We start from the raw sequence: 25,669 nt of genomic DNA on the forward strand, positions 1-25,669 counted from the left end.
AGTTTCTATTCTAATACGACAAGCCATATAATGTTTCATATAACCTTTCTATTTTCTAATTCACACTCTTCACCTCATGTAATCAATCCATTTGTAATCTGATAAAATACTCGTTTTTACAAAAAAATTATTAAAACAGAAAAATTCGAGAAAAAGGTACATTTCGCCCAACTAATGAACGACATAGAGCGAAGAATCCATATCAACAACTAATACTCATTTGTAAACGGCGTCGATTCGGTTCAAGTATGTGAAAATATAAAACATAAATCACCTGCTCTGATTCATATAAAATAGCCAGCCATAAAACGTTACCAGAAACTTAATTTTGAATGAGTCGAGAATAATGTCATACAACATGGTTAGGGGAAGCAGAACGGAAAAAGTAACTCCGGCTGCGATCGGGATTTGGTACAAAATAACGAGCGCAGACTTGAGGCATCAGCTCTGATACAAAATGGCATTTATTGCAAAACATGAAAAAAGATGAATCATTTTGAGATCCTAAAAATTCCAAAACATATATATATTTAATTTTGACAACAGTGTAAAATGGCTATTATCCTGAAACTTGACCCGAAAAGAATACAACAAATAAATTAAAAGAACCGTAACAGCAAGTTCTCCAACCGATGTTAAAAATTGGACTCGAAAAGATGCAATCCCACTCATGCATCATCACTAAAAAGACATGCGACCTGCGAGCCTGCTCTCTGATATTCTTCTGTCTATTGCTGCATCAATTGAGCTCATCTGAAACAGACAACCCCGTCAGAACTTAATAGGGAAGAAAACAGCTGGCATTCTCATAATCAGCTATGGAAAAACAGAGCTTAGCTTACAGTAGGCAGATACCAAAACTTTGCAAAAAAGGCTGACCTGGACTATTGAATCCACATCGATTTATTATTGTACAACATGTACGGGAAAAATTGTAGTTCCAGCAAACCCGACTTTGTGATCAACCACAACGTGAGTTTAAAAAATAGAACATATTAGATTCCTAGTGTGTAAATGCACACATTCTGATCTTACTCTTTATCAAGGTTCGAGAGACCTGGAGTGGTTATAGAAATTATACTATTTGTCAGCAAAGATAACGAAAATACCTACTTGAACCTTTGTTGACCTCAAAATTGGTGGAATTGCTTGCCAACCGGAGAATGACCAAGCAAAGATAAAACATCTCCACATCAATGATATTGAAAAAGTAGCAACGTATCAATCAAATTGCTAAGATGTTTTTCTCGGTGTATTTAAAAGTACATGCAGAAATACAAACGTAACAAAACAAATTTATTGTGATAGCAGAGTAAATGAAAGTACATGCAGAAATACAAACGTAACAAAAAAGTGAAGTTTTAGACCACAAAATGCAATTCCAGACCACCTGGGTTGAGTTACTCAACCATCATCCATAGAAGAATATCAGCTTTAGGCAATTATGACTTACCTGGCTATTCTCATCGTGCACCTGATACTTCGATAATGACATTCTTCTTTCCTCCTGAAACAATTTACACCACAAGCGAGTTCAATGACTACCGTCCGATGGAGGTGAAGCATTAGAAGCATTCGGTATTCCATAAACAAACTTCAGTTAAGAAAGGAAAACTACTAACCATGGACATTGCCTCATCATCCCACACTAAATAAACCTCGTTTGTTGCAGGCAGGGTAACTGGAGCCTTATTTGCAATTACCGGAGGGGGTCCAATAGAAGGCCCACCAGTATTTGGGCCAGATGCATAAGAATGCGAATTAACGGATGTCAGAACTGTAACAAATAATTGTACAAGACAATGATTTAGACAGAGCACGAAATATAGTTAGTTGTGAAGTTTAAAGGAATAGATAGCAGTAAAACCATAATAAAAAAAACAAACATTAGCATTCTGCCCATACTTAGTACCGTTATCAACATTGTTGATTTCTACAAACTAATAGGAATGTTTTTCCTGTATAATCAAAGAAAAATTATACTACAGCATATAAATCTTTCGCAGCAGATATGAATAACTATATCGTGGATTAAAACTGAAATAAAACCTTAACAATCGTAATTATAAAAATAATTATATAAAATATAATCACAATGAGTATCACACATAAATGTAGCCGACTGACAGAAAACACGATAGCATGTTTCGGCAGAAGTGTTTAGTTATCAAGGCATGATTTGACTCAGCCAGCACTTCAGTTACATTCTAACGAAATGCATTCTAAAAAATCTGGTAGGTTATAATTTCATTCTGACCTGAAATAAATCTAACAGTAATTATTGTCCAAACAATATAAAAAGACCAAGGTTAAAAACACAGGGAAAAGAAGAATTAAAAGGACACAAAACCTGAAATCCCCGATGTGTGATAGCTATTAGGTGGCAACGTGCTGCCCCCAAAGTTGGACTCGGCGCTCTTCATATCAAAAGCACTTGATGGCAGGCTCATTGGAGGAGCAGAAAATGGCGAACTTTGAGAATTAACACTATTGCTAGGAACAACAGGAAACAAAGGTTGAGACACAGACATGGAGGCTGTAGCAGCAGGCATTCCCGGAGGAGCAATTGGTAATGACTGTTGATGCCCAGGAGGGATGGCAGGTGGTACAGAGAGCCTCACATTCTGCACAGGAAATAAAGGTTGTTGCGGCAAAGGAGCAGCAGGAGGAACTGAAATAGCTGGATGTTGTGGATACCAAGGTTGTGGGTGAGGTGGGACTGGCCAACCAGCAGGAGGCATAGGAACCCGTGGATAACTGCATCAATAAGGCAAGTATTTTGCTTAATGATGGCAATGTTTCCAAAAGATACTAATGTTCTTAAGAATAAAAGAGATACATTTATCTGTAGCCTTATTCTACAAATCACAAGCATAGAATAACATTTTCGATGTAGGTTCATTATCAGATACTAACATGCAAGCAAAAAATATCAATCGATCGTTTTCTTTTTTCACTTTCTCTAAGTTAATATGTTTTATATACATAACAAAGTAAAGTTCAATGAAATCTTGTTAAACGAGAGCATACAGGGGAGGCATTGTTCCCAGAGTTGGCCGGGGAGGATATCCAGTACCAATTGTTCCCGGAATCATACCGCCGACAATTTGGGATGATGCAAGATCAACTTTGGATGTTTTTGCAGGAGTCTCTTGCTCTGTAAGAAATAACAATAATAAAAATCATAAAGATATGATCCTGATGGAGACTTATATCGGTAATTTCAGCAAAAGTCAATCTGAGCCCTCTAAATATTAAAAAGGTTAAAATAAAGTATCAATTATCAACTGAAGAATAATATATAGCTTAGACTTCATAATTCCAAATTTTAATTTCAAGGTATTACAGCAAGTCCATCTTATGAGGTTCATACTGATCACATAATCAGATTCAATTATGTTTTTTTGCTCACTGACCTAACTCTTTGGTTCTCAAAGCAGAACTAAATCTGTTGATAAATTGAATTGACAGCAAAAAAGATTCTAAAGGAAAACAATCAAAAAATGGTCTGGTTCAGTTTGATTTCAGTTATTTCTCTTTCAAAGAATCCCACCTAACATAAATCAGACAATAAAAAATACCCTAGACACCTCCATCCATTAAATATGGCATAGCCAGCAACAGGAACAATACATCTACCAGAGTTACTGCTGGAGTTCAGACCTCCTGGGTCCTGATATCCGTACAAAGCTTTTGTCGTGTGTAGTGCAAAGAAAAGACATGTTTATTGAGTAAAGGCAATATATAGATAACAGATGGAAGAGAAGACTGCTCAGCATAATGACTTAATTTCTTAATAGACATTAAATGGATATCTACACTGACAGTCCTTTGAAATAGGCGGGTATGTGTTTCCCCGGAAGTGACATTGTCTCAGTGTTGCACCAAAGCATCGGAAAATATGAACCAAACAACATATCATCTGTAGATAGTTCACCGGTGAATACTAAACCAGACCAAAAGGGAAAATTCACATAGAAAGCGTACCTTCCTCTCCATAATGAGCAGCAAGAACATCAGCTGGAATTCCTTGCATTCCATAAATTTCAATCTCTGTTGATTCCCTTCCAGGTTTTGCATTTGGAACTCTGTGACAGGAATGTTACCACATTAATCAGTAGAAAAATACAACGTTAAGAATTCCTATGGAAACATGAAAACTCAAGTAAATCACTGAAATCAATTTTCCGGGAATTTAGAAACCCTAGTTAGGCTTAGGCCCCAACGTAGTTAAATGAACAAAAGAAAACAAAAGATTCAATGTCCAGGTCCCAATACAAAAATTGACATTACAATCGATATCGAAAACTCAAACATGGTTAAATAATATGAACAGATTTATGGTGAATTCTTGTGTGTGAGGGTGGAGAACAAGATGAAAAAGAAAGGCACTGACTGGGAGACTTGTTCCTTGTGAACCTGGAGGACATGTATGGCCATGCCGCTTGCGGTGGAGAGTTTTTTGTGGCAAACGTGGCACTTGAAGTGCTTGGCCTTCTGGTGCTGCACCAAATCTTCTCGTCCTCGAACTCTCTGTCACAGTAATAGCACCACATCTTATCTACAGATCCTCTCTTCTTCTTTTTCCCCATTGAAGTCCGATTCGATTCTTCTCACCTCTCCGAGTTCCTGTTCGAAAAGTTGGCCTCTGTTTCGGTTCTGGGAGAACGGGGAACAATTTAGGGTTTCGGAGGGGAATTCTACTCGCGATTGGCCCGGCCGACTAAATAAAGCCCCCAAACCCCAAGGCAATGTTTTGTAAATTTATTTTAGTGTGTTATATAATTTATATTTATTATTGAGTAGGTTTATTGTATAAGGTCTAACTGATCTTTATCTGTGAGACAAGTTCTTGCCGTCTACCGATATTTATAATAAAAAGTAATGTTCTTAGCATGAAAATAATATTTTTTTATAGATGACTCAAATAAAATATATGTCTCACAAAATACGTGACAAATTTTTGCCTTTATTATTTATTACTCTGCATGGTTGCTCGGTACTGAAATTCTTCGATTTTATTATCTCACTCATGTTACATTAATTATTATTATTAAAATTAATAAGTACGAAAATTTAAATAATTATTTAAGATTATTGATCTAATGAATATATATAATTATTATGTAAAAAATATATTATTTGAAATCATATTAAATAGGAAAAATAATCCTGTAATGAATTATTTATCATTACATTTGAAGTATTGATTGAATGGAAATATTACTTATAAAATTAGAAAAAATAATAATATATTATCCGTCTATCAAATTTTTTTAAAAGCAAATAATATTTTTCAAAAAAATATAAAATCATTTATTAGAAGAAAATTTTAATTCAAAAATTAATTATTTTTTGAATATTTAAAAAAATTATAATAAAGTTTTAATTAAATAATAATAATAATATCGATTTAGGGACGATAAATATATCAAAAATTTACGATGACATTCTTCACTAAAATATTGGAAAACATAATTTATTTTTATATTTATTTAATATTATATAATATTTTTTTTACAATTTATTTAATATTTCAGAGAGTATGAAGAATTAAATAAATAAAAATATATTTGTTATGTATAAATTTTTATTTACATTCTATTGTTTTAAAAAAATATAATTTATATTTGTTTTTTTTTACTCTAAAGTACATAACATGTTCTCAAATGATTTTTTAAAATATTGATATAAACACAATGTCTTTCATACATTTTTATTTTATTAAATATAAAAATATATTAAAACTAATTCATAAAAAATCTTACGAGATCATTCTCATTAGTCAATTTTTGATACAAGTCTTCTATCGACCGACTCATAAAAAAATATTGTTTTATGTAAAAATTATTATTTTCACTAAAGATATGGATCAAACAACCCGTATTATGAATATAGATTTATTTCACCGTCTCACGGAAAATTTACTCAAACTAATTTAAGTAAATTTATTTTTCCTACCTTGTTAAATTTTTCGTAAATATGCTAACAAACAATTTAATTAAACTATTGATTTATAACATTTTTAAGTATTATTATGTGTTATAAAGTAACAATGTTTTTAGTATTTTTTTCCTCAAAATATATTGTAATGAATTTTAAGATAATTTTTTTATTCAAATAATTATTTTTATTTATAATATTTATTATTATTTAATTTAACGATTAACAAAAAGAATTGAAAATACTTATATAGTTCATACTTATGTCATTGTATATTTAAAATTTTCAATTAAATTTATATTTAATGAAATAATAAATATATGTACTTTTATCTTTTAATGTAAAAGTTTACTTTAATTACACATAATAAATATATTAATATATTTTTCTGTAATACTATTTCAATATCTATATTTAAATAAAAATATATGAGAAATGATGAATAATAATATCATTTTTAAAAAATTAAATTAAGTAATGATATTGAAAATTAAACATTACTAAATATAACACTAATTTGCATTTATTTCTTTTTTTAGTGAGAACCTACTTATATAACAAAAACTCTACTTTCATATATAGATATAGATTGTTTATAGTTTTTTTATATATATAAAACATAATTAAAATCAAATATAACTTATCAGTCAATAGTTATAAATACTCAAAAATAACTTTTAAAATAATATTGCAAATAAAAAAAACCATATAAAAACCTAAAATAGTTATTTATAAAGCAACATAATAATTTGGAGCTTGAAAATGTAATGTATCATCATCATATTATCTTAGATTAACAGCTTATAGAACAAATGTCATTGCACATTTCTGGATTTTAATAGCTTTTGTGACACATAAGAGCATTTGTTGCAGACAGTGTTCTAAATGGCGATCAGGCGGCCGTCTAGGCCTAGGCAGGCGGCCCTCGACCGCACCGCCTATGCATGAGGCGGGTGTTTTAGGCGGCCCAAACTATACGGTGTTGGGGCGACGGGTCGAGGCAGCGTGCAAGCGGGGCGAGACGACGAGCGGGTGGGCGAGACAATCAAGATTTTTAAGTTGTAGCCAACAATTTTAAAAACCTAGTCAACAATTTTAAAAACTTAGTAAAAGTCAACTAATTTTAAATATTAAAATCTTAACACGCCTCACTTTCTTTATTTTATTTTTGGTTTCCACTCTTAACTCTCAATCACCACACACAATCCACCAGCCCTCAACCACCACACACAATCCACCCGCCGCGCGATTGAGAGATTGGATGTAGTAGTGTCATGTATGATTTGAAGATTGTTTTTTTGTCTAATATTCATGATGATATTGATTGAAACTTTGAATTTAAAAGTTTTTTGCTAAAAATATTAATTACGTGGTTAGCGTAACTATTGACATGAATCTTATTAATGCTCTAGATGATAATTTTCATATTAAAATTATTATTGCCATATATAAAAATGATTAGTTACATCATAATAATGCACCGCCTAGGCGGCCAGCGGTAGACGGTCACCGACCGCCCGCACTTTTGGTTGCAGAAGATTTCGTCAAACTTTGGCGTCCAATCTTATGCATAATATATGCTATGAAGTTATCAAGTTGAGGTGCGTGAACTTTTGAAGTTTAAACATAGGAAACACGAATTATCCCCACACTAACGTAGTATTCTGTAATAGCCAAATTTAACTTTCGATAAAGAAATGCCCATGGGATGTATATAGTTTACCGCGGATGGAGTCGCGAATGCGTCAAGTGTAATTCTACAACATACACTTGTTCTACGTCGCAGACAAAAGTGCCCGTGAAACGTTTGCAGATATTCGATCATGTATGGATTCCTGCACAGAACCCAAAATTTTACATTAAGAAGTATTTAATAAGTTGCACTGATACCATACATTTCCACTCACCTGTGAGGTGGGAATCTCGAATTTTGATTTTGTTATAGTCTCGTACAAGAGGATATACCTGTAGTCATCAAAAGCGCCATTTTCATTTTGAGTTATATAAAACAAAGCTCGACAAAACATAGACATTATAATACAGTACCGCCAAGCCAATTCAGAAACAAGCTCTTTGGGTGCTTCGGGCAAGACCTAAGAACGTCCTTAGAGTTAGATTCAACACAGAAAAAGATATAAGCATGCTTATATATCGAGTAATTTACCTCATCTTCATAAGGGTTGCAATGATCTCTGAACCACAGCCTCAAAAATTCCTACCAAAGATTTAGAAAAAAAAAGTTATAACGGACACAAGCATGTAGTGGCTCCAAATCATGTCACCATCATGAACCTTGTCAATGTTTTCGGGCTCGAGACCATTTCGAAAGCGCTCCTCGTATGAATCAGCGATCCAATACCTACTTGAGTCCGGTGTATGAACCTGATGTTTGGCTTATTAATATTCGGTTAATTTACGTTATTGATTGAGTATTAACATGCATCTATTTCAGGTACATGCATAAGACAAATAACCTCATCAATCAAAACCACGGAGCCATCAGATCCCTTTCCAAATTCATATTTGGTATCAACCAAGATCAGACCATGTTCCATGGCAATGCGCTGCAATACCAAAAACATAAACTTTAGGGACCAATAAAATATCAGGAACAATAAAACACCCATTGAATGAATGAAAACCTGCCATACAAAGAGACAATTATGTTTAGATGATGTTTAATTACAAGTAAACCAATTTTAATAAGCAACAAAAAGTAGTAAATTCTTTTTGAACAATTTAATAATTATGATTTACGGCGATATGAGAAGGAAAAGACATGAACAATTTCAACATTAAGTACCTGCCCGTACTCGAACATCTTTAATGCAGCCTCACTTGCTTCGTCATAATCAGCTTGAGTCATCAGTCCACGCTCAACAATCTGTCATGCAAATCACGAACATGAGCAAATATATTACTCACAAACACACATAATTAGATGTCCTAAGATCGTATGACTGGCAGTCTTGGTACAAATCTGACTTCTTTCATTTTGAAAATAAGGGGATACTTCTAACTAGATATCAGTTAACGCAATATCGCTTGCAATCAACAACATAAGGGTTGAACGTACAAGGAGTCCTCCCTACAATGTGCTTCTTATAAGCACCTCTGTATGCTAAAATTTGGCACACTTCGGTATTTATTATTTTATTTTATTTTTAGCACCAATTCAATATTTTTTGGCACATGTTTGTGGGAAGATAGAAAGTTTGATAAGATTAGACTTTTGTTCAAGTAGACGCATCTAAAAGGACTCCCTTCGTCTTTCAGCGTCAATCAAAGAATTATTTGTTGGTAATTGGCTTCACGAACAACACAAGTGATTCAATTCCACAGCTAGATGCTCTTATTTATCTAGCATACCATTTTTTGAATGTTGCCCCCCTCAAACAATCAATCTTGGATGACACATCATCTGCATGATATTTTTATGCAAAAGTGACACTGTCTCGGTGTTGCACCAAAGCATCAATCATATAATTCGCCGGAAAAGAAGTGCATAAAATACTTAAATGCCCTAAGAGCGGGGGGACAGTTGGTGGATCTAGACATTCCAGAAATATAACCATATTGAGGGATTTACAAAGTACACAGGCTTCACCTCTTTAGGAGTTATGGGAACATCATGATCCACATCTTTAGTGGTCGGTGTGAGTATATTTGCTGGCAACTTTTGATTTTTCACCAAATCTATAACAGATAAATGCAGAATTGTTAGTAAAAAAAAGGTAATTAACATCAATCGTTTATTCAATCTCAAACCTCACCATCAAGAAGAACATTTCCACAGTAGTTCCGAATGCCTTTCTGGTAGACAGTCCAAAGTGAGGTATCAGTACTTCCGGTCACATAGCCTCTAACTTCGAACGAGAAGCATTGTCAATTGGCATTCCAAATAAGATAATCCAAGATATAAAAAGGTATAATAGCTCCCTTTCGTGCAAGGAATAGCGCTCTGCACAAGGCTTATAACTCACTCCAGAACACTGGCTGATACAAGAAAAAAAGAGCATCAAATGAACAACTCACCGACAAATTCAACAGGAAAGACAACACACTTTTTTGCAATAGTGACGTTCCTATCTGGAGATGAAACAACTGAATTAGGAATTATATGCTGAGTTTTACTAAACCACCACAAACTTGTTTCATTAAGCACCTGCAAATAAAAATGTAAAATTAAACACCAAAAATAATCTTGTTACTGGCTTAAAGCTCAGCACGGAGAAAATTTAGTGCATGAAGTCGATCGCACACAGGATAAGGCACTATATAAGTACCTGACCCTTGAAAGGAATTGAAGCAAGAACTCTGTCGAAAGCACTTTGTCTGTCAGTTGTGACAAGTACAAGATAATCTCCACAATCATAAATATCTCTAACCTTCAAAGATTACATTTTTTTCTGGTCAGTAAGAATCTTTTCCTCAATGGGTCTCGTGGAGAATACGAAACAGTAAATTAACCTTGCCTCTAGTCTTGGATTGAAGACCAGGAACCGTTAAATGGAGATGGGTCTCAGATAAACAGCTGGAAAGTGAAGCTTTTATCGCATTCATTAACTTATTCTTCCGGTCGATACTTGTCAAGGCTTCAATCGAGTGGGGAGGCTGGTCTTCCATTGATGATGCAGATAACTTCAAACTCTTCGGGGCATCAGTTCGATTTGCAGATGATAGTGATGGGAATCTTGATGATATGAAGTTTTTTTGGAGGAATGGGGTTTTTGCAGCGAGGTTTATGAATCGACACTCGGCCATTCTTGCTGCGCTTGCTGCCGGTCTAGCATAATTTGTTCTGGACTTCCAATTAGGGGTGTCAATTCCCGGGTGGAGTCGGATCAGACCCGAACCCAAAGCACCAAAATTTCCAACCCGATATCGACAAAACGGATCGATCCGATTTTTATTTTTGATACAAATTAAATAATAATAATTTTTATCTTTCAAATGGAACATGTGTATACATGTAACGGTAGACTGTGGGAATATGATTTGTCTAATTATTACAACAGTACAATGTATTACAGTAACTCGAATAATTGTTTGCCATTTCATTCCCTATAAATATGTACATCACTCCACATTTTTTCAGCAAGGGAGCATGCTTCAGGTTAATTATATTCTGCCCCATTTCTCTACTCGTATGGACATCGGGTGGCTACTCATTAATACCCAGGTCTGATCGTGACCTGTTTGCTGAGGAATGCTTGCTACTCTATTGGTATAATTAGTTTACGTGCCTTCTTGCCTGAGGAATATTGTCACGAGTAGAGTGCATGGTTTCTAGTAATGATTCACGCGAGTTAGCTAATTTTGCAGTTATTTTACATATATATATAGTACAATCACACGTATACACAGTTATTTTGTCAAACTTTGTCGGGATTCCTTGGCTAGGAACAACGTAGGGGTTGGGGGGAGTTGATCGAATTAATTTACAAGAAAATTCAATGGAGGTGTCATTTGCATGATGATGAAGAATAAATCTCTCCTTGAATCCCAAATTAACTAGGTTAATTTGTTGCAGTTGGTGCTGTCTCTTTCCATGGGTTATAGTTAATCAAATTTCTTAACATAGCTACACATATTTCAATCTTATCTTACCTAATAAGTAGCTAGCAAGCTATTTCAGTACTTGTCCATATAATTTGTGCATGTCCTATGAATCAATATTGACGAAAAGTTCTTTGTTTGTTCCCAAGCCAGAGAAATGGAGAACTCGAGAATAGCCTTACTCCTGCTCAGTTTTATTACAGTACACGAGGTGTATGGACATGATCACCTGAATGCTTTGCTGGCCAAAGGTGATGGTGATTATAATACAACTTCAAGCGGGCTTGGTTTCTGCGTCCGGTGCTGTAAGTGCCTTACAAATCCTCGATCACCAATTCGATTTGTTGATATGATCATGACAAGCATGTTGTGCTATGTGCAGACTAATGCGGCACCTCCTCAGGTGTTTCATGTGACAGCTTATGGAGCAGATCCAACAGGAAAGGTAGACAGCACCAATGCAATTATTGCAGCAATATCCGACGCGCTCAAGCTTCCGGGTAATGGGTTCTTGATGAACGGAATTGTGAATCTTGGTGGAGCACGGATTGATCTTGATGGTGGCAGCTATTTGATCAGGTCGTCCCATACAATTCCCTGTATCTGGAAGAGGGAACTTACTCGTGAGTAATTTTTGTAAATAACCTTTTTTCATCTTAGCTTGATCAATCTACGTAGCTACTTCTGGATTTACTATGGAGTTTTCTGGTGACAGATTCACGGAGGGTCACTGAAGGCATCCGACAGTTTCCCAAATGGCGGCTATTTGATAGATCTATCACCCGCCTCATCCAGCAGTTTAGAATATTACTACGAATTTGTAACACTACGAGATCTGTTGCTGGACTCTAATTACCGGGGTGGAGGAATTCAAGTCGTTAAATCTGTAAGAATTAATATCGATAACTGCTACATTACCCATTTCAGTACCGTCGGTATCTCGGTAAAAGGCGGCCACGAAACCTCCATCCGACATTCCTATCTGGGGCAACACATCACCGCTGGAGGTGATCCCGGCGAGAGGAACTTCACAGGCACTGGAATTGAACTACTAGGGAACGACAATTCGATCAACGATGTTGTCATATTTTCCGCTGCTCTTGGGATAATGATCACCGGTCAAGCCAACATCATATCCGAGGTCCATTGCTACAACAAGGCCACCGGTTTCGGCGGCACCGGAATCTACCTCAAACTCCCAGGATTGACACAGACCCGGATCGTGAACTCTTACTTCGACTTCACAGGCATCGTAGCCGAAGACCCGGTACAACTCACCATATCCAACAGCTTTTTCCTCGGCGACGCGTACATCGTTCTCAAATCCATAAAGGGTGTGGCGAATGGAGTGAACATAGTGGACAACATGTTCTCTGGGTCTGGTAAGGGTATTGACACCGTGCAGTTAGACCAAAAAATGGGACCTTTCAAGCAGATTAACCAAATCGTAATCGATGGGAATAACGTGAATGGGATGAATCTCAAGTCCACCATCGCAAGAACAAGCGTGCAAGGAAATGGCAGTTCATGGGTGGCAGATTTCAACTCAGCATTGGTGTTTCCCAACCTCATCAAGCGTGTAGATTACACATTCATCACAAGCGCCGCTACTTTCCCTGTCCATGTTTTGAGAAATGTGTCCGATAACAAAGTAGTGATTCAATCACAAGCACCAGTTCCTGCAAGTGTTTTCATCACTGCGGATCAAGGAGCTTAATTAATACCTTCTGAGGCTCCAATTATTTCTTTTTCTCCCTTCGGTTCTGGTCGATCTTAGCAGATTGTCAAATTTTGAATAAGAGAGGGTAGCCGAAGGATTTTTGTATCGACTCTTCGTATGATCACAGGCCATCGAACATCTATATTATTTTACATATAACGTTCGTGATTTTTTTAATGAATAATTAGAAAGATATTATTAAAACTAACGTCTAATATTTAATCTAGATAGATTAGTAACTCCCTCAAATTATTCAATTAATACTTCCCTCAAAAACATTAATAAATAGCTCCATTGGTCAACAAATTCATAATTATATTAAAGTATCTATCCTTAATAGTCCATTATAGTACTCATTAAGCTTTGAAATAGGAGGACATAAAGCACGGTAAAAGTCAGACAAAGCAACTTGAACGACTTAGTTTCCACAACCATTTAATTAGGTGCTATATACCCGAAGACGCATGCAGCTACGAGTCTATCTATGACTTCAGTTCTTGAAAAATGTAGTGTTTTTTCTTCTTGTTTTGTAGGATGTTTAAAGCCTACATGATCATTAACCAACCACAAAAAGCGATTTGTTTTCGACATAGAACTGATTGATGAATTCCATCACGTCAAAATGACACTCTTTATCTAAAAAAAGTAAATAACTAGATACTACGTTATCGTTATATTGAGTTGGATTGATTTTCCAATCTAATTGAATTTATTGGGTTACGCTTTGAAAGAAAGACGTTTATATATATGATACTAGATATTGACTAGTTATATATGAATTGAAGAAGGTTTAACATTGATTTTGGTTGTATAAACTTAAACCAAGTTATATTATTATTTCTATTTTTAAATAAGTTACTATCTTATTGATGCTGTCAAAAAATTGTTTATTTCATGATAAAAACTTGTGTGAGAGATTTTCACATGTCGTATTTTGTGAGACAGATATCTTATTTGGGTCATTTATGAAAAAGTATTATTTTTTATGCTAGAAGTATTACTTTTTATTGTGAATATCAGTAAAATTAATCCGTCTCACAGATAAAAATTCGTGAGACCATCTCATAAGAGACGTACTCTTCCTCCATTTGTTAACTCCTGATTACATAACTCCTCCGTAGATTTCTCCCTATTTAACTTCCCTTATGCCAAAGCTAGACATAGCACAGGAAAGAGGAAAAAAATGGATAAGATAGTAAAGTAAAAAGAGGAAAAAGAAAGGTTTTAAGGTTTTGATAATATTAGAAAACAAATTTAATTATAGAATTCAAGAACTATTTTTTTTTCAAAATAAAAACTTAGAGATAAAAATATATGATAAAAATTCAACATTATTGTATTTATATAATTATAAATCACGTAATTTTTTCTTTCTACATCAAATCAGTTGTACATTCGGTATGTGGTGTCCCCAATTTTGTGGGATATTTGTGCTGACGCAAAAAAAAAAAATATGATGACATGAGGAAACATAATGGTCATATCTTTATGATGTGACAAACGATTATAAATTAAGAGGTAAAATATGCCATTTTATTAAAAAAAATAGTGTATTGATTTACACGGTGTGTTTTTATGATTTCATGAAATTCGAAAAAACCTTCAAAAAAAAAAATGAAATTCGAAAAAAAAATAATTTTGATTTTGAATTAAAGTATTTATTTGTAATTTCTATTTTTTTTTTTACAAATTATGATATAGATTCAGGGTTTAGAATGGTTGATTCGTACGTTTTAACTATAGCAATTGTCCGAAGTAAAATGTTAATTTTGACCCGATTCACAATTATTCTAAAACAAAAATTTGAGTCATAGGATTTTCTAAAATTTATGTGTCTGTTTAAATCTTTATTCTTATTTTTCCAGAAATCTTGAAAAGAAGTAACTAGCATATAATACTTATAATTATTGTTCTAGCTAGCTTTTAGTGAAGTTCGAAATATGGATTCAATCATGAAATTTAATGTCCAGATTATATTAAATTATTTGTTCAAAATATATTAAATTCATCCAAAAAGATTGAATTGTGAAATTTAAAGTTTTAATTGCGATTTCGCAAATATTGAATATAGTTTGTAATTTTATTTTAAGAATTAAATTTTATGCATGACTTTTGAAATTAAAGTTTTTTAAAAAGAGAGTTTCTTTTCTCAGTTATCTTTTTTATTTAAATAATAATAATAATAATAATAATAATCATGAAACCACTTTTATGTTCTGAAGTCCTTGTTCATGTACCTGTTTTTGTTTCGTTCACCAAATTTGAAAAACGTCACTTGCCGATACTCTCTACGCAAAAACTTGTGTGAGACAGTCTCACGGGTCGTATTTGTGAGACGAATCTATTATTTGGGTCATCCATGAAAAAATATTACTTTTTATGCTAAGAGTATTACTTTTTATTGTGAATATGAGTAAGATTGACCCGTCTCACAGATTAAGATCCGTGAGACGGTCTCACATGAGACCCACTCTACTCTCTATTCATGTCTATGACTGCTAGGCATATCCATCTTGACTTGTGCAATTTATGAACATCAATATCCAAATCCTAAATCATTTCATCAATGACTTTGGGTTACTGTTTGAATTAGATGAATTATTTGCGATGATAATTTGAAATAAATCCATGTTGGAAAGAATTTGAAATCACAATGATAACAAATTGAGATTTCAAATTCATTTTCAATGTGGATTAAAAACCAAACAAATCAATTGATTTGTTATGATGAATTTGAAATTCTCAACTTTAAATTCATCAAATGCAAATTAAACAGCTGTGCAAAACTGAGATTTTCCATATTAAGTATATAGAACTATAAAAGTCAATGCTTTTTGAAAAATAATTACTAATATTTAATGAGATACACCAATTTACCAACTTCTGGAAATCTCGACTCCCCCACCGTCTAAAAAAAGGTCATCATCCATTTTCCATTCATTTCAAATAGTTTGAAAGTCGAAGGAAAGTTCACCAACAAAAGCAAAAAAAATTTCTTGTATATGCACGTATATTTAGGCTGTGTTTAGGTTGCTCTGATTAGATAGGTTTATTTTTTTTTAACTCACCTAATCTCATGTTTGGTAAATTTTTTATTTAATCAAGTCAATCTTTCTTATGAATGATTAGGTTATATTAGGTGGGTCCTCATCTCCTAGGATTATTTATCCGACTCTTAATTCATCATATTTTTTCAATTTTACCCTTCTCCTAAATCTAAACTCACCACCCCTTCACTCCACCGACTGCCCACCGACCGTCGGACGGCCGTTGTAGCCGTCTGTTGCTGCCGACCGCCGATCACCGCCTGCTGCCGCCGCCAGTGCCGCCCACTCCCTCATCTTGTCGGCCTGCCCGCGGCGGCGGCAACCACACCGCCGGCCAACCATCGCCGCCGCCGACGGCTACAAAAGTGGAAGGGCAATTTTGTCAATTCATAAAAAGATTATTAATTATCTCATTCTTAACAATCATACCAAACACAATATTATTTTATCATTATTTACTTCAATCATTCTTTTTATCATTTCTCTCTTAATCATTTCATTATTTTATCCTCCAACCAAACGTAGCTTTACAGTACATGCATGTTGAAAGTAGGATTAGTCAGCTGCATTTTAATGCAACAAAGGTATCCAATTTCTATGATTTAATATTTCTCTGGTGTTTGCGTAGAAACCACATTTGATTTCCGCGTAGCTGTCATTTCAATACCATATTTCATCTATATTTAGTTTTGGAAAGTGTTACATTTACCACAATTGTACCTATTATCTATTCAAGGACTTAATCTATACAGCTTGCATGTGTATACAGATAAAATATAATGTTATAATTGAAGAAAATCGTAAAATATTATTAAAATAAAAACCGTTTCACATTATAGTCAATAAAAGCTGCTAGACACCTACTCTAACAGTTTTGTAATCGATGCCATCACTTGCCGAAACATAAAGCATCGCCACCATCGGCCACGTACAGTAAGGACCAAAAAAATCAGAGGAACTCTAATTTGTTGATATTATACGATGATAATGTTCAATAAGTAATGTTTCTGTGGGCAAGTATATCAGGTGACATCTTACGGAGCAGACCCGACAAGGAACACAAACAACACAAATGTTATTATTGCAGTTGTATCTGATGCGCTGAGTGGACCGATTACCGGGTTCTTGATTAATGGAATTGTGAATCTTGGAGGCGCTTGCTTGATCTTGATGGTGGCAATCACTTGATCAGTCGTCCCATCCAGCTCCTTGTCCCCGGAAGAGGAAACCTGTTTGTGAGTAGTTTTTGGAATTTCTTCTAATTAATCTGACTAGTAAATGATTCCTCCGGATCACATATATGAATATAAAATATGTATGTAACATTTGCCAACAGATTCAAAGTGGGTCAATAAAGGCATCAAACGAGTTCCCAAATGGCAGCTATTTGATAGACTTAATTTCACCCCTTCAACAAATGGATCAGAATATTATTTCGAGTTTGAAAATAGACTTAATTTCACCCCCTTCAACAAATGGATCAAAATATTACTTCGAGTTTGAAACACTAAGAGATCTTTTGCTGGATTGTAACTTTCATGGTGGAGTAATTCAAGTAGTTCTCAGTAAATATTGACAACTATTATATCACCCATTTTAATACCATAGGTGTCTCTGTAAATGGAGGCCACAAAACCTCTATAGGACACTCAACTATGGCCAACACATCTTGCACCACCGGTGGTAATCCTGTTGAGAAGAACGTTACAGGCATAGGAGTCGAACTGGCGGGAAATGATAATTCAATAATTTAGAGTAGATGTCCTGTAAGCCAACTGTTGGCTAGAGACTTTATTGACTCAGTTGTATTAAACAATCTTTATTTTAATATAATTCATTATTCATGGTTTGTTAACTCTTTATCTATATACTCATTGATCAGCATAGATAAAGATCTTGATTATACTTTAATACAAATGAATCGTAATTCGATGTTGAAACTCATTTGTAAACACTGTATAATCTAAATTCGTTCCTAGTCGATTCAGCCGCCTAAAACATGGATAAAGGTCGCTTGAGCTAAAGACTAGCATCTGTGATGTTGTGTACCACATTTCTTGGTAAGGACATAGAGATGTTCAAACATGCAGATAGGTAGTCATATGATGATTATACCGAACTACCCTCCCTTGGACTTTCCAAGTGGTTATCATTAATCGAGAGGATAAGTCTTTGGTTATGATTGTACACCATTAGTCCTTACGACCTGGGACAACACCGAGGCTCTACATGCTAGGGTTGTGCTTTGACTCGTTTACCGACTCCAAGAGGGTTATAAGTGGCGAGATTGGGTACAGTTGCGACGCATGTAGGAGCCAATACATTGTAGTCGGGAATTCACCGCTCACCTATGGGTGTGGATATCTTATATGATCTGATTAAATAATAGTGCATGGAATCTCTAGCCAGAGTATGAGATGTACGTTAGAGAAAGAGTTATCCAATTGTACATGTGATGTTACTATTTATACTCAAATATGTGTCACATAGTTATTGAATTCTTATGCAACCCTCGATGAACCAATTCTTGCAGATTCGATCGGGATATATGAGATGAAGAGACCTTACTGTACATTAATCATAACCGACTGGTTCTTGCTGGCACTATCAGTGATAACTAGGGAATCATGGGGCGACGTTACTGGACGTTCTTACCATGATTCGACGGGTCTAATTAGAAATATGATTTCTGACATTTTAATGCTCAATTGTTGATATATAGAATAAGGCAAATTAGGGTAAGCCCGAATAAATGATTATGTCCTGAATCACAATGAGTTGTAAACTACAGCTAGTTGTATCCTTGAACCATTGAGGATCACACAAGCACTGGATCATTTTGTTTCTGTTGAGAGAATAAATTCAAGCAGTTGAATTTATATAAAATTATGATATAGTAAATTCAAGGAGTTGAATTTATGATAATTAAATTTTGATAAAATAAATTCAAGGAGTTGAATTTATGAGATAGTAAATTCAAGAAGTTGAATTCATCAAATTTGGAGAGAATAAATTCAATGAATTGAATTTTTAAGATTTGGGAATTTAAATTATTAAACTAAAAAGTTTTGTTTATTAAATATTAAATTAAATATTGTGGGGAGTATGTTTAATAGGCTTGTAGAAGTACAAATCCAACATACTAAATAATTAAAGTTCTTAATAGACTTTGATTAATTAATTAAACTAGTTGGACTAGTCCAATTAATTAATAAAGTCCATTAATGTTAATTAAGAGGCCTAAATAGTATATTACGGTAATCGGGTCATGAATGCTTTATTTAAGTACAAAAGGTTGAGCCGTCTCTCGGTTTTTTGCTCTCCAACATTGAAAGTTCTTCCAAATATTCTTGTGCTATTTGGAAGAGAAACTAATCTTCTAGTCGTGGACCTAATTCGAAGATTGAAGAAAGGAGCCTCGTAAAACGTACGTGAGATTTACAACAAGAGTTACGTTCGCTTATACCGACGTAGTTGGAGCCAAGTGAAAAATTCACTAGAGGTATATACTAAACATCATATATATGTTTATTAAATTCAAACCATACGAGTGTCCAAATATTTTGATTGTCAAAATAAAATAAAAAATTTAAATTTCCAATGTGTTTGGGCACGAGAAAACACAATTCACAACAAATCACCGATGCAGTCGTGTTTTCTGCGGCACTAGGTCAAGCCAACACCATAACCGCGGTCCACTGCTACAACATGTCCACTGGTTTGGTGGAACCGGAATTTATATTAAACTCTCAGGATTAGCACAAGCACGATTGTGAATTCTTGCTTATATTATACCAGCATCGTGGCTGAAGATCCGGTGCAGCACCATCTCCAATAGTTTTTTTCCTCGGCGATGCATATGTTGTGTTCAAGTCCATAAAGGGTGCGGTGAGCGGAGAGAACATAGTGGATAACATGTTCACCGGCTCCGATAAGGAAATTGACACTGTGCAGTTATACCAAACGAATGGCGCATTCAAGCAGATTGATTAAGTTGTGAGCGATGGGAACAACGTGAAGGGGATTGATCTTAGATCAACAATTGCAAGAAAAATCATGCAAAGAAACAGTAGCTTATGGGAGGCAAATTTCAACTCGGTGCTGGTGTTTACAGATCTTATTAAGCATGTATATTACACATACATCGCGGATGACACCTCTTTCCCGGTCCATGCCTTAGTTAAGAGTCTGATATAAAGCCCAACACCAAAGCATGATAGTATAATCTAAAGCCCAAAGATTACTTCAGTCCACAAAAGTTTCAGCCCATATAATTAGAAAGATCTAGAGGATAGATTTGTTAAGTCGTTATAACCTCTCAACAAACTTGTACCACCTGTCAATAGTTAATTGGTTGTAGACATCTATAAGCATGACTGATTGTAATTATTTTATTATGAATGAAATAATGTTCATCGTCACTTCCTCAAACCTATTGTTCCTTATAGATTTCTAACTTGGTATCAGAGCTTCTATGGCGGCAGCCACATCTCCAAATATTTCCGTCGCTCAGTCCAACCTATTCACCAGCGACAATTTTCCAATCATCAACCCAGCAAACCAGATAAATGCTGTAAAGTTGAGTGATGATAATTTTCTTCTCTGGAATCTCCAGATTCTTGCTGGTATTCGTGGGTTAGGACTAGATATCTTCATACTCAATGATCCTCCCGTTCCTCAAAAGGTTGTAATCGATGAACATGGCACCGAGATGGTCAATCCAGCCTTTATTTCTTGGTGTCGACAAGATCAATTGTTGTTTTCGTTTCTTCTTGCTTCCATGACAGAAAGTGTTCAAAGCCAAATGATCGGTTGTTTAACCTCAGTGCAGCTATGGACGAGAGTATCATGTCTATTTGCCACAAGATCAAGGGCTAAAGTCATGCAGTATAAACTTCAGCTTCAAACTCTGAAAAAGGGGAATCTCACCATGAAGGATTATCTGGGAAAAATGAAAAACTTCATGAATATCCTGGCAGCCTGTGGACATCTCATCTCTGAGGAAGATCAAGTTCTATATGTCCTAGGTGGAATCGGACTTGAATATGACTCAGTTGTAGTTCATGTTACATCTCGAGCTGAATTCCTCACAATCTCTTATGTTGGAGCTCTTTTATTGGCTCATGAAGGCATGATAGAATCATACTCCTCTAACACCGAGAGCACGACTCCTTCCGTGAATGCTACTACCTTCCCCTTACAAAAGAAATCTGAGTTTTCTCCTCAAGCTCCTACATTCTTTCATCGAGGTAGGGGTCGAGGGAGAAACTCTCGAGGTTGTGTTCGAGGATGGAGCTACTCTCTAACCGACCAGTATGTCAAATATGTGGCCTCACTGGGCATGTTGCCGAAAAGTGTCATTATCGATTTGACAAAGAGTTTGTGCCTTTCTACCGGCAGAATGGAGGGTATAACTTTGGTTCTCCTCAAAATCAATTCAGTGGTTATCACTCTACTATGCAAAATCAGCCTCGAGCACAGATCAAATACCCTGTTGCAGCCTTAGCATCCACAACACCAGGCTCATCTGCCGAAGACTGGTGATATCCCTATTCAGGAGCTTCACATCATGTTACAAATGATTTGGGCAATCTGTCAACTAGCTCTGAGTATACTGGGACTGGTAAGATTTACATGGGAAATGGAGAAGGTTTGTTCATCTCTCATATTGGACATTCCAATTTCTTATCCCCTTCATCACGTTCATTTCTGTTAAAAAATTTGTTACGAGTCCCACACATAACCAAGAATCTCTTGAGTGTCAGCAAGTTTGCACAAGACAATAGAGTCTTTTTTGAGTTTCATCCTACTTTCTGTTTTGTGAAGGATCTAGCAACCAATGTGGTTCTTCTCAAAGGGATTTTGCATGAAGGTTTATACAAATTCAGCTTAGGAAAGCCTACATCCGTCTCCGGCCCTCCAGCAACTTGTCTTCACCCTAGTCTTACTTCAATAAATTTTTCGAGTACTATCAGCCAGCCCTCAATTCCTGTTACAGGGTCGTCTGGCCTTTCAAATAGCTGGCACCTTAGACTAGGACATCCTAGTATGCCTGTTGTTAAGAAAATATTGAAGCATTGTAATGTTTCTATTCCAAATAATGAAATGATCAATTTTTGTTCAGCTTGTCTATTGGGTAAAAGTCATCAACTGCCATTCTCCTCATCTAACACAACATTTTCTGAACCTCTTGAATTAATTTATTCAGATATATGGGGACCGTCTTATGAACTCTCTCGTAATGGGTTTCGATATTATGTTAGCTTTGTTGACAGCATATAGTAGATACACTTGGATTTATTTCATCAAACTCAAATCAGAAGTCAGTCGAGTGTTTTCTTTATTCAAATCTCAAGTTGAAACTCAATTTAACAAGAAAATTAGAACTTTACAGACAGTTTCTGGGGGAGAGTTTAAAGCCTTGTCATCCTTCCTTCAAAGTCATGGTATAATTCATCGTTTCTCATGCCCTTACACATCCAAACAAAATGGTGTGGTCGAACGTAAACATCGCCATATTGTAGAAATGGGGCTTACGCTTTTAGCTCATGCATCTATGCCCTTGCACTTTTGGGCTGATGCATTTTCCACTGCCGTTCACCTCATTAATATACTCCCTACAGCTGCGTTTTCTGGGGAAATACCTCTTACTCGACTATTTAAGAAAGCTCCAAATTATTCCCATCTAAAAATTTTTGGATGCTTGTGTTTCCCTTGCTTACGGCCTTATAACCATCACAAACTTGAGTTTAGATCTACTCCTTGCACCTTCATAGGTTATAGCACTCAACACAAAGGATATATATGCATGAGTTCAACTGGTCGGATATATATCTCACGTCATGTCACCTTTGATGAGTCCTCATTCCCGTTTGCTTCCTCCTTTAAAATTCATTCAAAGCCCTCTGTTGAAAAGTGTCCTTCTTCCTCCCCTTTATTTCTGCCTAAAATCTCTTCCTCACAGTCCTCCAATTCCATTTTAAGTCTGTCTGCTCCTGCCTCTGAGTCTAGTTCATTCTCAAATTCTGGTACTGCTTCTAACCCAAATCCTTCTTCTGTTGTTGCTCCTTTACCTTCTCCTGTTCATTTTGAAGATAACAGATCTCTCTCCTCTCCTGTGAATACTCATCATATGGTTACAAGGGCTAAAGCAAGTGTTTTCAAGCCAAAAGTTTTTGGTGCTTCTTTGTCTTCTTCATATGAACCTCAAACTATAAAAGAAGCCCAGCAACATCCGGAATGGATAAAGGCTATGAATTCCGAATACAATGCCCTCATTCAAAACAAAACTTGGTCCTTGGTTACAGCCCCAGCCAACACTCCAATCATTGGGTGTAAATGGGTGTTTAAAATCAAGACAAAACCCGATGGCTCTATTACTCGCCACAAAGCCAGATTTGTTGCGAAAGACTACTCGCAAACCCCAGGCTTAGACTACACTGAAACATTTAGTCCAGTTGCTAAACGCCACAACTATTCGCATTGTCTTAACTCTTGCTGTTTCCCGTGGTTGGAATATCAAGCAACTAGATGTGAATAATGCTTTCTTAAATGGCTCTCTTACTGAGGTGATGTTCATGCAGCAACCACCTGGATTTGAAGTTCAAAATGATGGTACTCCTCTTGTGTGCAGATTACACAAGGCTCTTTACGGGCTTAAACAAGCTCCCCGCGCCTGGTTTGATAATTGCGAACTGCTCTTCAGTTTATGGGGTTTATCACATCGTGCGCTGATTCATCTTTGTTCATTAAAATTACGTCTACATCTGTTATTTATATTCTTGTCTACGTTGATGACATTGTCATAACAGGAAGTGATCAAGATCAAATACAACAGATTATTCATGATTTGGATGCTCAATTTTCTCTCAAAGATCTTGGTGATCTGTCATATTTTCTGGGCATTGAAGTACAAAGGGATTCTAGTTGTTCATTGTTTCTGTCTCAGTCTAAATACGCACAAGATCTCTTATTGAAAACTAAGATGCATCAAGCTAATCCTTTGCCAACACCTATGTCCACGAGTGTTAAACTCTCTGTCAAGGATGTGGATCCTTTTGAAGAAGTGACTCTATACCGAAGTACTGTTGGAGCATTACAATATTTAACCATCACTCGACCAGACATTGCTTACCGCTGCGTGAATAAAGTCTGCCAATTTATGCACTCTCCTCTTCTCACTCATTGGAAAGCTGTAAAAAGAATTCTTCGATACATCCAAGGCACATTACATATTGGTATTCGTCTGAGTTCTTCTTCTTGTCTGTCGCTCTCTGGATATTGCGATGCGGACTGGGGGAATGACCCTGATGATCGACGTTCAACCCCGGGCTTCTGTTGGTTTCAAGGAAATTCGCCAATAGCTTGGAGCTCAAAGAAACAACATGTTGTTTCTCGATCCAGTACTGAAGCCGAATATCGAAGTTTGGCTAATGCGGCTTCTGAATTATTATGGATTCAATCCTTGTTAAAAGAACTTCAAGTGCAGCAGCTTAGAGTTCCTGTTTTATGGTGTGATAACATGAGTACCATTGCTCTTAGTGCCAACCCAGTTCTTCACTCTAGAACTAAACATCTTGAGTTAGATCTTCATTTTGTTCGAGAGAAAGTGTCGTCGAAGCAACTTAGTGTTCAATATGTTCCTTCGTTTGATCAAGTCGCAGATGCTCTTACCAAACCGTTGTCTGCTCATGTGTTTACTCGATTTCGTGACAAGCTCAATGTTGTTCTTCGACCTCCACTCAGCTTGAGGGGGCAAGTTAAGGATCTGATATAAAGTCCAACACCAAAGCATGATAGTATAATCTAAAGCCCAAAGATTACTTCAGTCCACAAAAGTTTCAGCCCATATAATTAGAAAGATCTAGAGGATAGATTTGTTAAGTCGTTATAACCTCTCAACAAACTTGTACCACCTGTCAATAGTTAATTGGTTGTAGACATCTATAAGCATGACGTATTGTAATTATTTTATTATGAATGAAATACTGTTCATCGTCACTTCCTCAAACCTATTGTTCCTTATAGATGTCTAACTGCCTTAAGAAACATACCGAGTAACAAAGCATTGTTTCAACCACAGACAACTGTTTCTTCAAAGTGTACATATCACCGCAGATCAAGGGGGACCTTTGTTAGTTAGTTCCCTCCTTCCAGTTATCATAATAACATGCTTGGAGAGTGAATTTGAAACTTAAAACGTCTTTCTTTCTGTGTTGTATTCAGGGACGGAGCCAGGATTTAAAATTACCTGGGGCTGGCTCTGTCCCATGCTGTATTTAATAAAATAAATAATTAACTAAAAAAATTAAAATTAAAATATGTAAACATTGACTTCATGAAAACATAGAACAAGAGTATTTAATATTTAATACCTTCAAAAACATGGATTTAAAACACT

The 25,669-nt window shown here is 35.5% G+C and overlaps 3 protein-coding genes and 1 pseudogene across 3 annotated transcripts; 2 read left to right on the top strand and 2 right to left on the bottom strand.

Moving 5' to 3' along the window:
- Positions 1-448: 448 nt before the first annotated feature.
- Positions 449-4,754, bottom strand: LOC140838618 (protein SUPPRESSOR OF FRI 4-like). Its single transcript, XM_073205061.1, is given in 8 exon segments — positions 449-753; positions 1,454-1,507; positions 1,623-1,777; positions 2,351-2,757; positions 3,031-3,157; positions 3,988-4,088; positions 4,397-4,514; positions 4,517-4,754. Coding segments are annotated over 8 exon segments (1,110 nt in total). The 5' UTR covers positions 4,593-4,754; the 3' UTR covers positions 449-681.
- A 2,840-nt stretch (positions 4,755-7,594) lies between these two features.
- Positions 7,595-10,748, bottom strand: LOC140837719 (phosphoribosylaminoimidazole-succinocarboxamide synthase, chloroplastic-like). Its single transcript, XM_073203833.1, has 12 exons — positions 10,414-10,748; positions 10,230-10,331; positions 9,979-10,108; positions 9,717-9,809; positions 9,551-9,639; positions 8,747-8,827; positions 8,418-8,507; positions 8,236-8,325; positions 8,108-8,158; positions 7,990-8,036; positions 7,851-7,908; positions 7,595-7,778 (listed from the first exon to the last, which is right to left on the bottom strand). The coding sequence occupies exons 1-12, from the start codon at positions 10,705-10,707 to the stop codon at positions 7,719-7,721; spliced, it is 1,185 nt and encodes a 394-aa protein (XP_073059934.1). The 5' UTR covers positions 10,708-10,748; the 3' UTR covers positions 7,595-7,718.
- A 269-nt stretch (positions 10,749-11,017) lies between these two features.
- Positions 11,018-13,333, top strand: LOC140838619 (polygalacturonase QRT3-like). The gene is given in 4 exon segments (XM_073205063.1): positions 11,018-11,807; positions 11,885-12,079; positions 12,081-12,125; positions 12,218-13,333. Coding segments are annotated over 4 exon segments (1,314 nt in total). The 5' UTR covers positions 11,018-11,735; the 3' UTR covers positions 13,220-13,333.
- A 3,472-nt stretch (positions 13,334-16,805) lies between these two features.
- Positions 16,806-20,466, top strand: LOC140838114 (polygalacturonase QRT3-like; annotated as a pseudogene).
- The last annotated feature ends 5,203 nt before the right edge of the window (positions 20,467-25,669 follow it).

This window comes from Primulina eburnea, chromosome 8 (genome assembly GCF_022965805.1).
Source record: "Primulina eburnea isolate SZY01 chromosome 8, ASM2296580v1, whole genome shotgun sequence".
In the NCBI taxonomy this organism is placed as follows: Eukaryota; Viridiplantae; Streptophyta; class Magnoliopsida; order Lamiales; family Gesneriaceae; genus Primulina; species Primulina eburnea.